Genomic DNA, 15,872 nt, shown 5'->3' on the forward strand with positions numbered 1-15,872 from the left:
TTTATGTAATAATAAAAACAACAGTGACATCGAACATTTGTTAGTATTATTTTTCATTTAAAAAGTAATGAGTGTCTTCCCTATTCGAAGAATTAAGTACATTTAGTATTTCTTTTAAATCAATTCACATTTGTAGACTTAAGAACAGAATGGTTCCTGCAGAGGCCTAAGTCAGCTGGACCACTATCCCTGCTCAGAAGAAGCCCTGTTAGTCACTTGACGGTACCATGACTTCTCAACAAACCCAGGATATTCGTTTTACCTTAAAAGAAGTAAGCTTCACCTCTTAGGGTCATTATAGTAAAAATGATTAACAACCCCACTGTCTGCCTCTCTCTATGTACAGATAACAAAAGAGTAAGGGAATGCAATGTACCTCCTTAATCAATATTCAAGATGGTAAATATTACCAAATATCCTCCTTGATTTTTAATGTGACTGATAATCACACATTAATCTGTCTTATTTAAACCTGATTCAGAGCACATACCCACCCTGTAGGAAAGTTATAAACTGCAGCCAAACAGAAGCCTGGGAAGCAGCCATTTCAGAAACTTCTGAATTTCAACACTCTGTTTGACTTGCTGAACAAACTCTAACAAAACTGATTATTTCAGCTGACACATTTAGAATTAATGTAATTAATGTGGTATTATCTGTTAGAATTTATTCACATTAAACTGAGCCAAAACTCAACTATGCTTTTTCTTTTAAAATACAAAGCTCTGTCATCTAATTTACATTGGTACTTCTGATATATAGTATGATGTCCTAGATTTCTAAAAGAAAATCAGTAATCCAGGAATGGCACAGGGAGCTTGTTTGCTCACCTGAAATGCTCAGTTATTTATCAGGAGATGTGTATTGATTATTAACAAATTAACAAATCAACTGAATTATTATGAACTGCAAAATTAAACTAAACTTATTAACCAAAAATTACCATTATTCTGATATCAACAATGTTTATTTACATTCTAATGTTTACATTCTCTTGTTCTATTCAAGAAATCGCAGGAAAACAAAGTAAAGCAACTATGTTGGAGAATAAGACTAAAACCTTAAAGTATGACATTTTATCTTTATTATATTTCTGTAGACATGGCTTTGTCATAACAATGTGCAGGTTGAACATCCCTGATAAAAAAATCTGAAATCTGAAATGCTCCAAAAATCTAAATTTTTTTATGATGATACAAGTGCAAATACCACAATTGACCTCATGTGACAGGTCACAGTCCAAACACAGACACCCTAAAAATACTGTTATAAACCACCTTCAGTAAATATGTGTAAGGTTTATTTGAAATGTAAATAAATTTAGCGTTTAGACCCAGGTCTCAATCCTAAAATATCTCACTATGTATATGCAAATATTCCAAAATCCAAAACACCACAAAATCTGAAATACTTCTGGGCTCAAGCATTTCAGATATAGGATGCTCATTTTTGCTTTATTATTTCTCCGTTTAGACTAAATAGAAAAATTAACTATCTTTAGGAGAAAAGAAATCCTAGTATCCATAATAGCTGTTTGCATTTACTGACACAAAGTTTAAATGGTAATGATGGATATTCCTATACAATGTACTCAATCATAAATAGGTAACTCAGCTACAAATAACAACAGGTTTAGAAATTCAGTAATGCATGATAGCAGCAGGAAAAAACAAACTCACTCCAAGGGAATAAAATGGTATCTTCCAACTTCACTTGTGAAACCCATCGAAATCATGTTATAAATATTTACCACCAAATATAATTATAAATATTAACTGAAACATGCAGCAAGGCCTGTATTCACATCGGTATTGCTTCTTGGCATATAAACTTTTCAAATTGGAAATAACATATATTTGGAAGCAGGAAAATTACTCTGCTTAGTTACAGGCCATCACAATGGATGTTCCTAGGATTTATGCTTAAGATAAACTGAAAGTGTGGACACTGTAGCTAAGGTTCACTGAATTTTCTAACTAGACCAAAAATAACATATTTTGCAATTAAAGGACCAAAGAGAGGCTATGGCATATATATTGTATGTATACTCCTGATATAAATACAATACAATAAACCTTCAAACAGATATTAAATTTCATGTTAATGTTTTAGGTTTTTTATTTTAAATCACAATATTTGTCTACACTGGTATTTTAAAAATTTGGGCATCTGTTAATCAAGGGAAAAGGATTCAGCCTATTCTACTACATTTTGTATGAAACAAATAATTATTCCATGTGTTTTCACTAAACACTGGAACTTACAATAAGTGTATTTATTGGAATAATTTGGGGTCCAGTTAACACCCATTCAGACAGACACTAAATCATTGCCCCAGGAAAGGGAGAGCCTTAACTTATAATTAATCAATTACTAGTTACATCAAATTTGAGTACAGTATAAGTTCAGTATGTCTATTATTTTGTGACAGCAAACTTATCTATGTTTTTCTTGAAGAAAATACCTACTAGCAACTTTCAATTTTTTATAGTCTGTATTATATTTACATGAAAAGCAGAGTATGCAAAAGACATGCTATATTCCAAGGTAAAAATGTGAAAGAACTGACAGGAAAAGAAAGGAGACACGGTAGACAAAAAAGTCTTGTAAGCAGGCACTACACTCTGCAAGGGGGACATCTGACAATCTATATATTTTCAGAATTCTAAGAGCCACCACAGGCACTAGACCCAGAATGGTAATGGTAGAGTTTTCAAAAATGAAATAAAGTGAAGCAAACATTAGAAAACTGCTCTTACTATCAAAGCTTAGTTAAAAAGAATGAAACTACAGAAAAAAAAACCACACACACCTTATCTTGATGGCATACTATAAAGTAAGTCTGATATATTTAAACCCAATTATTATTTCAGATAAATGCTGATAGTGACTACTGACAGACAACTCTACACATTTGTAAGTATTATAAGCTGCATAACACATAAAAGATGGACTATTATAGACTTCAAGAGACTAATTAAAGAACTATCATATACTCTCAAGATTCAAAAAAACCAGAAAAATTTTATTTGACCCAAATTTACATTTATGGGAATACGGACAACTCTCTGAGTGGGTATCTGTAAAACTGTGGTTTTTTTTGTGTTTATTTCTTCCTCTCTGGTGCAAATTACTGTAAGAATGTAAACTGATTTTATATAGGTTATTGAAAAACTGTCAAATGTGAAAAGCAATCACTAAAAAATACTAAGAATAATTAGTAATAAACACAGGGATGCTTTGGAGGACTAGAGGTGTTTTTTTTTTAAATCCATAGAATTAATAAAATTATTTAAATGATAATCAAAGAATAAGCTCTGATTCATACAGAATTAATTTTTTAAAAATTTTGGCATCTACATTTCCAAACTATTAGTTTCACTACCAGGCAGAAAGCCTCACTGGAAATGATACAAGCAGGATATATGAGCTCTAGCTCCTCTGAAAAGGAACACATCACAACATGCATAATTTAGAGTGCCAGGTTAAATAATATCCCAATACATACCACTCCATTGTGGTGGACCTACAGAACAGATTATTATAAGTTAATGGACTTCAAACAATTGTATACACACAGAAAGGTATGTTGGAAATCGCAAGTCAAATTACTTTTTATAAATCTCATTACATAAAAGCATATTTTAAGACAATTTCTTTAACTTTTCCTTTCCTAATTTTTTCCATACTTTTGAATCTTAAATTATGTGCCCTTTCTACATGATTTTGTGGGCCTTACACAGCCTGCAGGCCAAATGTTTCCCTCCTCTAATCTAAAATGTTCCTGAGAGGGTCTTAAATACAATAAAAAATTGCTCTATCTTATACTTTATTCTCAAAAGACATTTTTAATGCCTTTGTCTTTTTTTGGTTGGTTTCATGGAATTCAATCAAGAACCCTATCTAATTTAATGTTTTAAAAACAGGTGAAATAAAAGCAGCACCAATAAAGCTTAAAAATTAATCTAATCAACTAAAGATGGTCAGCTAATAGTTCAGACGTCCAGATGAGAGGTCAGCAGTATGGCTGGTTCAGTAATGTCAAGGGTAATTGTGAACTTGTACACCCGGACAGCTGAGAGAGCCTGAGAACATCTGCTGCTGTGCATTCAGAGGCAGAGTGAGAGACACACTACCATTCTTAAGGCCTTCCATCAGCTGCAAACCAACAGTGACTAGGACTGAAGTGGAGCATTTAAAAAAAATCAATGGTGCTGTGCCCAAACAATGTGGAAATGTAATTTGTTCATAGTAAGATAAATCAACATTCTGCTAGCTTCAGTGGAAAAAGTGCTGTTTTTCTACAACAGTAATTATGAGCTTCAACTTGTTTACATATCTACTTTCACAGCAGACTGACAGCAGAAACCATATCTTCACATCTAAATATCCTAAATCCAGTGCTGGCATAATATTAATGAATACATCAAGGAATGCATGCATGAATGAGTAAATCAAACAAATGAATTTATCAATCAAGACTGAATAGATAGCAGAGGCAAAAAAGGTCAGTCAAATTTCTAATTTAAAATGATAGCTAAATTCTTTTTAACTGAAGTTTTTGCTCTGCTATGGTGTAATGAGAATGTAAATACTAGGAAGAGAAGCAATCTCGTATGAACAAGGTGGCAAAGATGACTATCAACAAACAACATAATTTATCTGCATTTTACTGTGATAATTAAGATACAACTAAAATGTAAGATACTTCAAATGAATTATCAGATCTTAAAACACTGCAAATTGTACTCTTAGGAACTAAACGTAATTTTTATATTTTATACAAGAAAAAAGTCTGCATTTCAAAATTAATAAAAAGATTTACATTTATATTCTGAAAATACCTTATTGATTAAATAACTACTAAATTACAACCAACCTTAACAGTGATTTGCAGGATTCATGGAGTAAATTATTTACTTAACTATAATTTTTTTTCTAAATATGACAACTGGAAAATTTTGTGTGGATTTTCATAAATTTAATATAAAACTTTAAAAAATCATACCAAGTTTTTAGTTGCAAAATAATATAATATATAATATGATGGGCCAAATTAACTATCAATAAATTCAAATATTTTGCTCAAAACTGAAGCTGACATCAAAGATAAAAAGAAAAATAGAAATAAAAGTTACCTTGCCTTCGCAGTTCATTTTTAACAGCTTCCACACCTCCCGTTTTTTCAATAAAGTCATATATAACTTTTGATGTTTCTCTGTCTTTAAGTTGTGCCTCTGAGATTCCACACATATCAAAAAGATTCTTCAATTCTGGATCCAAATTATTCAACTACAACAGATAAAATAACCACAAACTATAAAAATCTACCCTTGTTTATTAAAAATAAGTATGACAAAGTATAATTCTCATATGTTTTTTGAAAATATTTAAGTTAATTCTTTTTCCTTTTAAAAAATATTTCTTTATTTCAAAGGCAGAAATACAGAGAGAAGGAGTCAGGGAGAGATAGGGATAGAGGGAGAAAGATCAAGAGATCTTCCGGGGCCAGTACTGTGGCATAGTGGGTAAAGCTGCCGCCTGCAGTGCCAGCATCCCATATGGGCACTGGTTCAAGTCCTGGCTGCTCCACTTTCGATCTAGCTCTCTGCTATGGCTGGGAAAGCAGTAGAAGATGGCCCAAGTCCTTGGGCCCCTGCACCCATGTGGGAGACCTGGAAGAAGCTGCAGGCTCTTGGCTCTGGATCGGCACAGCTCCTCTGTTGCAGCCAATTGGGGAGTACACCAGACCTCTCTCTTTCTCTCTTTCTCTCTCTGTATAACTCTTTCAAATAAATAAATAAATCTTTAAAAAAGAGAGAGAGAAAGAGAGATCTTCCATTCACTGGTTCACTATCCAAAACGCTGGGACAGGGCCAGGCCGAAGGCAGGAACCAGGAGCTACTTCTGAGTTTCTCAGAAATGGATGCAGGGGCTGAAATACTCGGGCCATCTTCCGCTGCTTTCCCAGACACATTAGCAGGGAGCTAGATTGGCTGTGGAACAGCTGGGACTTGAACCGGTGCCCATAGGGTTGCTAGCACTACAGGCAGAGGCTTAACCTTCTATGCCGCAAGTCCAGGCACAAGTTAAATAAACTTTTAATGCAGTTACAGTATTTATATGCTAACAAAATAAATGTTAATGGAGCCAGCACTGTGGTGCAGTAGGTTAATGCCCTGGCCTAAAGCACCGGCTCGAGACCCAGCTGCTCCACTTCAGATCCAGCTCCCTGCTATGGCCTGGGAAAGCAGTAGAAGATGGCTCAAGTTCTTGGGCCCCTGCACACTCGTGGGAGACCCGGAAGCAGCTCCTGGATCCTGGCTTTGGATTGATGTAGCTCCAGCCATTGCGGCCAATTGGGGAGGGAACCATCAGATGGAAGACCTCTTTCTCTCTCTCTGCCTCTCCTCTCTCTGTGTAATTCTTTCCAATAAATAAATAAATCTTAAAAAAAATAAACGTTAATAAATCTAAAAGGAGACATATACTCCAATACAATAGTAATGGGGGACTAAAAGCACATTTTCATCAATGTACAGATCAACTAGACAGAAAACCAACACAGAAAAAACAGCCAAATGACATTATAGACCAAAAGGACCTAACAGATATCTACAGAACCTTTCATCCCACAGCTGCAGAATACAAATATGGAATCAACCCAGATATCCATGAACTGATGAATAGATAAAGAAATTATGGTATACATACACTATGGAATACTCAACCGTAAAAAAGAAAAATCTTGTCTCTGGCAACAAAATGGATGCAACTGGAAATTACTATACTTAGTGAAATAAACCAGTCCAAGAAGACCAATACCATATGTTTTCCCTGATCTGTGGTAACTAACAGAGCACCAAAAATGTAATGTGTAAGAGTGAAACTGACATTCTTAGATTCATGATTGTTCTCTACTGTTGAGGAACAGTGTTCTTTTCTTCTTACTATTTGTTGACATTTTACTTAGTGTATGGTTAGTCTTTTGAATATATAGCAAACTGAAAACAGATTACTGCAAAAATGGAGAGAGAATAAGAAAGGAAAGAGGAAAAAGGGTGAGAGTGTTTATTGGAGGGAGGGTAGGATGGGAAGGGTCACTATGTTCCTAAATTTGTATATATGAAATACATGGAATTTGTTTACCTTAAATAATAATAACAGAATAAATATGAACAAAGAATAGATCTTACATTTTATCACATCTCTTTTTTGTTCCCTGACTTCAGAAGAAGAGAATTCTTGATTTCTATTAACCCATTCATGATTCAAACATCAACAATGTGAATCTATTTCACCTTGTCCCAGGTTAAGATTTAAGTATAATCACAAAGAAAGACAAAAACAGCAAATCAATTTGAAAATCCAAGGGTAAGGACATTTTTGTAATTTTTAGCCCTTGAATAGTGCTCAACAGAAAAAGACACTCAATATGTATGAGATTAATGTGGTAATTATAACAAAAATATTGAAAATGATTTTTGAACCAAGTCACAAAATAACTTTGTTTTTAAAGATCTAATATGAAAGGACGGTACTATGGTTCCAAATCTCAGTAGTATATACACATAAGCACAACTCTTCCAAATAGACACTAGAAGCTGCAAACATAAATAATAATAAAGAAATAAGCCCTTTGAAAAGTCTAAATGCAAGTCATAACATTCTTACATATTTATATCAATATTGTATACAGCTTGAAAAGACACTCACATCAAAGCCTGTATTTGGATCCCAACCAACATGTCCAATGTGCCTAAAGTAACAAGTAGAAAAATAAAATGCATGAAGGGCAATAAAAACATATATGTAGGAAATCCAATTCTCCAGTGGAATTTTGGGTCTGAACGAACAGTTCTCACAGACATACCGGTATTCTAGGAAAAATTATATACAAGGAATTGGAAGATCAGGATTCCAGCCCTGGTCTTGCTACCAATCTTAACGTTTTTGTACAATCTCTCCAAGAACTATTTACCAAGTTAGCTTAAGAATATACAAGCATTTCATATATATGCATATATATGCATTTTATAATTATGTATATATAAGCATGTACATGCATCTGAGATGACAAAAGTTTTATAATGAACTAACAAAATAATGCATATGAAATTCTTTGAAATGTCATATAATACCAAATGCTTTTACTGCCTTAAGGCAATACCAAGAGGCAATTTTCAAATATCATTTACATGGTGAAGTGAGAAATTTTTTATTATTTTTGAATTTTCAAAATTCATTTGAGAGGCAGAGAGACAGATAATAGAGCTCCCAATCAATAGTTCACTTTCCAAATGTCTGCCAGGACTGGGCCAAACTGAAGGTAGGAGCAAAGAACTTAATCTAGATTTTCCACATGGATGGCAGGAACCCAACCACTTGAGTCTTCACTTGCTTCCTCCCAGAATGAACATCAGGGAAGCTGGAATCAGGAGCAGAGTCAGGACTCACAGTCACTCTGATATAGGATGCATACAGGTGATATGAACATCCTAACTAGTGGCTTAATTGCTAAGCCAAACACCCATTCTAAGAAATTGTTTTTATATCTAACTATTAATTGAAAAATAAATTTTCTCTAATTTTTATTTTCTGATGGTTGAAAAGTAAACAAACCATTAAATTTACAGAATGACTACTGAGCAACTGCCTTTAAAAACAAAATATTCCAAAAAAACCTTGCAACAACAAAAAGTATGTAAATGATAAATGTAAGCACCTTCCTCCCAAAAAGAAAACAAAACATTCCTAGTAAGTTAAAAATCAAGGAGCAGGCATTGGTGTAGCAGTTAAGATGCTGCTTAGGATGAATGCATCCCATATTAAGAGTGCCTGGATTTGAGTCCTGGTCTACTCCAGGTTCCAGCTTCTTGCTAATGTCCACCCAAGTGGTGGCTTGAGCACCAAGTGGTGGCTCAAGTACTTGAGTTCCAGACAACCAAGTGGAGCTCCTAGCTCCTGGCTTTGGCCTGGCCCAGTCCGGACTGTTATGAACACCTGGGGAGTGAACCAGAGGATGAGAGCTCTATGTGGATGGCAGCTCTGAGTATTTGCACTGCTGGCCCTCTTCAACACACGGGCCCGTCTTCTCTGCCTTCCAAATAAATAGAAATTAAAAGAAAAAAAATCAAGAGCAGCAATGAATAAATCAAAAGTGAAGATAAAAATTAAAGAACTGTCTTACTGGAAATTACTTGGCGTTCCAATATCTGCCTTGGTTAATCTCTTCTTTTTAGCTTTTCCTTTCTTCTTTTCTTTGGTATGGGAAATATTGTTGACTTGTGAACCATAAAATCTATTTGTTGTGATTTCTGGGTTTTTTATGTCAACTGTAGCCATGGGTAGATTAGGACCTGTAAGCAAAGATAAAATAATATGAAAGGGATATAATTTAAGATAACAACTATATATAATTCATATTAAATCTTTTTCTGAAGTAGAATCACTTCAATACTACGAATTAAGTTTAAACTTAAACCTGAATGTTATTTTTGTAAATAATGAAGTACTGCTTAAAATTTAAAACCTACACTAAATTCTTAAACACATTAGCATAGATCAAATATGTATTTTATCACATTAAATCTCATGAATATGAACTTCCAACTAGAATTTAAATTTAAATTTAAATGATCTGACCCTTTAAATCTGTACTTTGATTGCTGCATAACCAACATACTGCTCTTTGGTGGATATCATATAACAGTAAGAGAAAACATACTGCTCTTCGGTGGATATCATATAACAGTAAGAGAAAACACAGCAAAAGAAAATCTACATTTGTTTTAAATTTAACAGAAATTTAGTCTTACCTCTTTGTTTCAACTTTATTAGTCCATGAGGGAAAAAGTACTTATAAAATTACTACCACATTTTTTTCCAAAACTGCCATACATGACTCTAGTACATCAGTACACAACCTCAACTATCATACTGATGAGTTCAAAAACTTCAAATGGAAAACATTCTTAAAACACTTATCTTTCACAAAGATCAACAGTAAAAGTAGGTACTTTTAGATATTAACAGTCTTCAGTAACACTAAATGTAGCACAAAAAGAGTTAAAGTGTGAACGCAATGCATTCATCCTAAATTTTTTTTTACAAATTTAACTGACAGGAAACATATGTTCCTTAGAGAGTTATTTACTGATTCCTTGGCAAAATCCCCCAGAATACCAAGTTCCTCAGAAATGATTACATTCACAACTTTAAAAATGCTGTATAAAATACAATCAGCATTGTGTAGAGAATGTGTTAACACAGCACATTTGAGACATATCTAGACAGCCCTCCTTACAAGGCTAGCCTTCCGCTGGCAACTGGTAGAATGTGCTAGGCAAAGGATGCCTGTATGATTTGCCCCTAGAAAAGACCCAGCACTAAACTATTTCTTTAGATGACATTTCACATGTGTTCACAATCAATTACTGGTTAAATTGATTCCACTGGGAGAACTCTAGGAAGCTTACATGTGATTTCCTAAAGACTGCATCCAACAGTCTTTCCCTTTGTTAATTTTGCTTTTTTCTTTCCACTGTAATAAATCTTTGCAATTACAACTATATACTGAGTCCTCTCAGTAAATCCCCAACCATGAGGGTAGTCTTGGAGGTTCCTAACACAATAGCAAAATGGCAAATATCTTGAAAAATCTCAAGATATTAAACAGTAATACAAATTAGGTAACCACTAAATGACAATTTGAATCTAATTCTTTATGCTGAAAATTCTAAACGTATTCCATTTATTAAAGCTAACAGAAAATGTTTACCCACATGAGTGAGTTATAGAATCTGCTTTCTCTCAACTTCCTTACTAAAGATGGAATTGAGATAAAATAAAATTATGAAAGCCATATGCCACCTCAGGAGACACATAAACAAGCTAGAAAGATGTATGCTTTGAATGTCACCAAAATTTGGCTATTTTCATTCAATATTCAGTCTATTTACATGAAACGATCTATAAATGATCTGAACATTTTATTTACAATTTTATTAAAAATTCCATTGGAAGTTGCTGATATTGGAAAAAATAAAATTATTTCTTCTTGATAAAAAAATGGAAGCTAGTGAACGTAAATAAAGTCATTAAAAGCTTTTTCATGTTGAGGAATAACCTGAACATAATTGGATCAAGAAGTAAAGGTTAAACAATACAGAATGATTGAAAGACTGATTAAACAGTAGATAGAGACCTGGATGTTCAGATAACACATTTCAATGTTTAGTTTCACAAAATAAGGAATTTATTGAGAATACCCAGAATCCAGGGTTACAGAGTCAAATTAGAGTCTCACTCATACTTTCATACCCTTATCTAACGATAATCAGTTTTTACTTCTCATTCTTGCCATTTTCCTATTATAATTTATCTTTACCAGTTACAGTAATACCATCCAAAATATGATGCTACAAATTAATTACTCTTATGTTTATATTTAATAGAATTTAAGAATGTAATGACAGATTTAGGAGTATGAGATTTAAGCATCCTCTTGATTCATTTCACTTTCCTGAAACAGATGTTCAAAAAGCAATTATAAGGGGAAAAATCATTAAAAACAAAAAACAACCATTATTAGTTTTTAGGACAAAACAACAAAAATATTTTCCTGTTGCTTTAGTTTATTGTACTATACATGACCTAAATGGTAACAGAATTGGTTTAAGTTATTTTAAGTTATCCAAGCTAATTATTCTTTTCAAGGAAATAAATCAAGGTTCTCATAAGCCTGATTTATAATTCACTAGACAAAGTTGACTTAGCTGTCTCTGAAGAAGGTTCAAAACCCAGGAGTGCAGTGGAGGATGGCCCAGGTCCTTGGGCCCTGCACCCACATGGGAGACCAGGAGGAAGCACCTGGCTCCCGGCTGCGGATCGGCGCAACGCGCTGGCCGCAACGCACTGGCCATAGCAGCCACTTGGGGGGTGAACCAACAGAAAAAGGAAGACCTTTCTCTCTGTCTGTCTCTCCCTCTCACTAACTCTGCCTGTCCAAAAAAAAAAAAAAAAAAAAAAAAAAGGACAATGAATAATAACATTTAACTCATAACACAGTCAAACTGTATTTCCTCTCCTCCCTCTACCTCAAAAGCAGGCATGAATATGTTACTATGCATTTGCCAGGCAGTTAAAAAGTCTGAGCATTATCTTTTTAGAGTTAATATAGATGAATTTCACTAGTACTGGTTGAAACATTATGTAAATAAGCCTATACAGGAAAATGCAGATTGTAGGGATATATAGAAAATAAGTATTAAATGGGAAATTAGTGTTTGTTTTTTTATTATTATTTTATTCTATTTTATTTATTTATTTTTTTTTACAGGCAGAGTGGACAGTGAGAGAGAGAGACAGAGAGAAAGGTCTTCCTTTGCCGTTGGTTCACCCTCCAATGGCCGCCGCGGCCGGCGTGCTGTGGCCGGCGCACCGCGCTGATCCGATGGCAGGAGCCAGGAGCCAGGTGCTTTTTCCTGGTCTCCCATGGGGTGCAGGGCCCAAGCACCTGGGCCATCCTCCACTGCACTCCCTGGCCACAGCAGAGAGCTGGCCTGGAAGAGGGGCAACCGGGACAGAATCCGGCGCCCCGACCGGGACTAGAACCCAGTGTGCCAGCGCCACTAGGCGGAGGATTAGCCTAGTGAGCCGCGGCGCCGGCAGTGTTTGTTTTTTAAATCTTTCATTTTATACATGAAAACTAAGGATAAGAGTCAGGTGACCTTATGAAGTCATATAAAGGCAAACTTGGGTACCTTGGTTCTTAGCCCACTATCCTTTCTATTAGATATTCCATGTTTTACAAAGGAGTAAAACTAGAGGGTAATCACAATGCTAATTTTACAAATGTCACTATACTTTATTTCTTCACAAGTTTATCACTTCTCTCAAATTCCAGTTTGATAACTCATCACTCAATAAATATTTACTAACAACTTGCAGGATTTATAAAAAATATTTTATATACATATAAGAAGCTAAGGTACTTGGTTATTTCTGCTGAAAGTATTTATTTTAGAATTTGAGGGTGTTGAATAAAGTTTAAAAGGGTATTCTAAAGCCTAATTAAGTATGTTTCAAAAGTGACAAATAACCTGTATGAAATACCAGAGTAATTTTTCATTAAAGTATTAATGGAAGCTTTGTTAACAGATATTCTTAAGTCATTTCTAGTAAAATTTAATTATTCTATTTATGAAATTATTTATCTTAAGAACATTTACTAATATATTAATGGAGGATTCTTTCCTGCTTTTGCATAAAACAATCAAAAGACAAATTATTTCCTTTTGATTATGTACAACTGCCACAGGAAAAGATTTTAAAATATTTTTGTGAACGGACATGTCTAGTTAATTTTAAATCTAAAAGAACAAACTAATACTTCCCTTTAATTACATAAAAAGCAGAGAGCTCTCACCAAGATAAAACAGTTGAGAAACAGGTGGCCCAGAGGCCTCTGATGTCAAGCAGTCATGAAGCTGAGAACAAATCATGGGAAAGCGTATAAGCTAAAATGTGGGATTGACCAATAAAGAAATTAGGAGTTAGTAAGGAAGATACCAAGATGCACTTTAGGTATATATGTAATTTCTATATGAAGTGTCTTTTCAATGATTACAGTTTGAAAAGGTCTGGTAAACTGATTCTTTAAATGAAGATCTGAGACAGACTACCCGCATGGATATTGCAGGAGAAGGTTACGGTGCCCACTGCCACCTGGTGGTGGTGCACCAAATGCAGTAACACATAATGCTACTCTAAAACAATGGTCTCCACCAAGTGGCGAGAAAAAGTTGTTGTAGAGCAGGAAAAAATATTAAAATTCCTGTTACTACTTATTTCATTCTTTATTGTACATATATGTTTCATGTTATATGTATATTTTATAAATAAATACCTATACAAATATTGGCAATACATGTTTTACAATTGTCTTTTAATGGTTCTTTTAAAAATTACTCCATTTATTTAATGAAAAAAAGTTTGGGACTATTGCACCAAAGGTGAAAACTATAAAACTAAAGATCTAAAACAAACAGCAATGTCATAGAAAGGAATCACATTTAATCGTAAATGATTCTCTTACTAGGGATAAGAAAAATCACGAGACACCACTGCTTCACAAAGAATTTTCAAATCCTTATTCACAGAAATTAGATGTCGCTTCAGAAACACATTTTGTATGTATTGAAAAACTTGGATATTTTAAAATACTAAAGTACTGACATCCTTAGTTTTTACACGCAAGTACTAGGAAGCCTTCCCCTTTGGTACTGAATATATATGCTCATCAAACATAAAACAAATTCAAAGCGGTTAAAATTCTAGGCACACATCAAGCAAAAAAATTCTACCACTGCATTAAAAGGTCACAGATGAACACCTGAGACTTAGTTGCCCCTGCTTTCTTTTGCCTCTGCCACATACTAACTATGTGTCTTGAGACATATTTTTACCCTCCCTAGGTCTCAATTTCTCCTTCAAAATCATATTGACTTGCAAAGCAGTTAAGGGGCCAAGCTCTAGAGTCATATATATGTCTTAAAACTGAATACTCCTCCTTGAGGCAGAATCCTGATATACCACCTTACTAGTTATGTGATCTTGAGCAAGTTACCTATCTGTGCCCCGTTTCTTCACCTACAAAATGGAGATAAAAGGAATTATTTTGGAGGATTACTGAACAGTGTCCAGAAGATAGTAAATAATCATTAAATAGTAGCTGCCAGGGTCAGGGTTATAGCATAGCAGATTAAGCTTCTACCTGTGATGCTGGCATCCCATACAGGAGCCAGTTTGAGATCCAGCTGCTCCACTTCAGATCCAGCTTCCTGCTAATATGTCTGAGAAAACAGCAGAAGATGGCCCCTGCACCCATGTGGGAGACCCAGAAGATGCTCCTGACTCCTGGCATTGGTTTGGCACAGCTCCAGCTGTTACAGCCATTTGAGGAGCAGCTGCCAATATTACTGCTGTCATCATCTTCAAAACTAGTATTTATTAAGCACTATGCCAAGCTCTTTAATCAATTGATTTAATCTCCACAGCCACCCTGGAAGGATTAATATTTATTTTTAAAAGAGAAAGTCAATGTACACAATACTTGGCACACGATAAACACTATTCAAGGTAGTTAGCCATTTTAAAAAAATTAACAAGGTAAAAAAACCCCAAGTTTAATACAGTAATATTTGGTTTATGTTTGTATATTAAGAGTACAAATTTAAGGACATCAGAGGCAATACATAATTTTAACATGTAAGCCTCAATGACCATCAATAGTTGTCATATATTAAGAAGTCTGCATGATATAACTTTTCCTTGAATAATCATTCTAAGTTATGATGAAAACATTTGAGATTGTTTTTTTTAGAGCAGCAATATTCTCTATTATAATGAAGGTTCCTGGAGCAGTGGTTCTTTATCTTCATAGCCATGGACCCTATTGACATGTGATGAACACCAGAATCCTCTCTTCAGAGAGAAGAACATAGATCAATTATAAAATGTAGCACATGGGGCTGACGCTGTGGCACAGCGGGTTAATGCCCTGGCCTGAACCGTCAGCATCCCATATGGGCACCGGTTTGAGACCCAGCTGCTCCTCTTCCAATCCAGCTCTCTGCTGTGGCCTGGGAAAGCAGTGGAGGATGGCCCAAGTCCTTGGGCCCCTGCACCCACGTGGGAGACCCTGAGGAGGCTCCTGGCTTCGGATCAGCACAGCTCTGGAAGTTGCGGCCAATTGGGGAGTGAACCATCGGATGGAAGGCTTCTCTCCCTCTCTCTGCCTCTCCTCTCTCTGTGTAGCTCTGACTTTCGAATAAAAAATAAATCTTTAAAAAAAATGTAGCACATAACTT

General features: G+C 34.8%; 1 protein-coding gene across 5 annotated transcripts in view; it reads right to left on the reverse strand.

The window, feature by feature from the left end:
- The window catches only part of WASL (WASP like actin nucleation promoting factor), an 83,632-nt gene that overhangs the window by 13,106 nt on the left and 54,654 nt on the right, over positions 1-15,872 (reverse strand). For 2 of the 5 annotated variants that reach the window (XM_051848924.2, XM_070071271.1), the window contains exons 6-9: positions 13,430-13,520; positions 9,191-9,359; positions 7,717-7,759; positions 5,139-5,292 (exon numbers count right to left, since the gene is read on the reverse strand). In XM_051848924.2, coding sequence (XP_051704884.1) covers positions 5,139-5,292; positions 7,717-7,759; positions 9,191-9,359; positions 13,430-13,520 — 457 coding nt within the window. The remainder of the gene's footprint in view (positions 1-5,138; positions 5,293-7,716; positions 7,760-9,190; positions 9,360-13,429; positions 13,521-15,872) is intronic. The other 3 variants (XM_002712090.5, XM_070071270.1, XM_051848925.2) reach the window with 2 other exon arrangements.

This window comes from Oryctolagus cuniculus, chromosome 3, assembly GCF_964237555.1.
Source record: "Oryctolagus cuniculus chromosome 3, mOryCun1.1, whole genome shotgun sequence".
NCBI classification, from domain to species: domain Eukaryota; kingdom Metazoa; phylum Chordata; class Mammalia; order Lagomorpha; family Leporidae; genus Oryctolagus; species Oryctolagus cuniculus.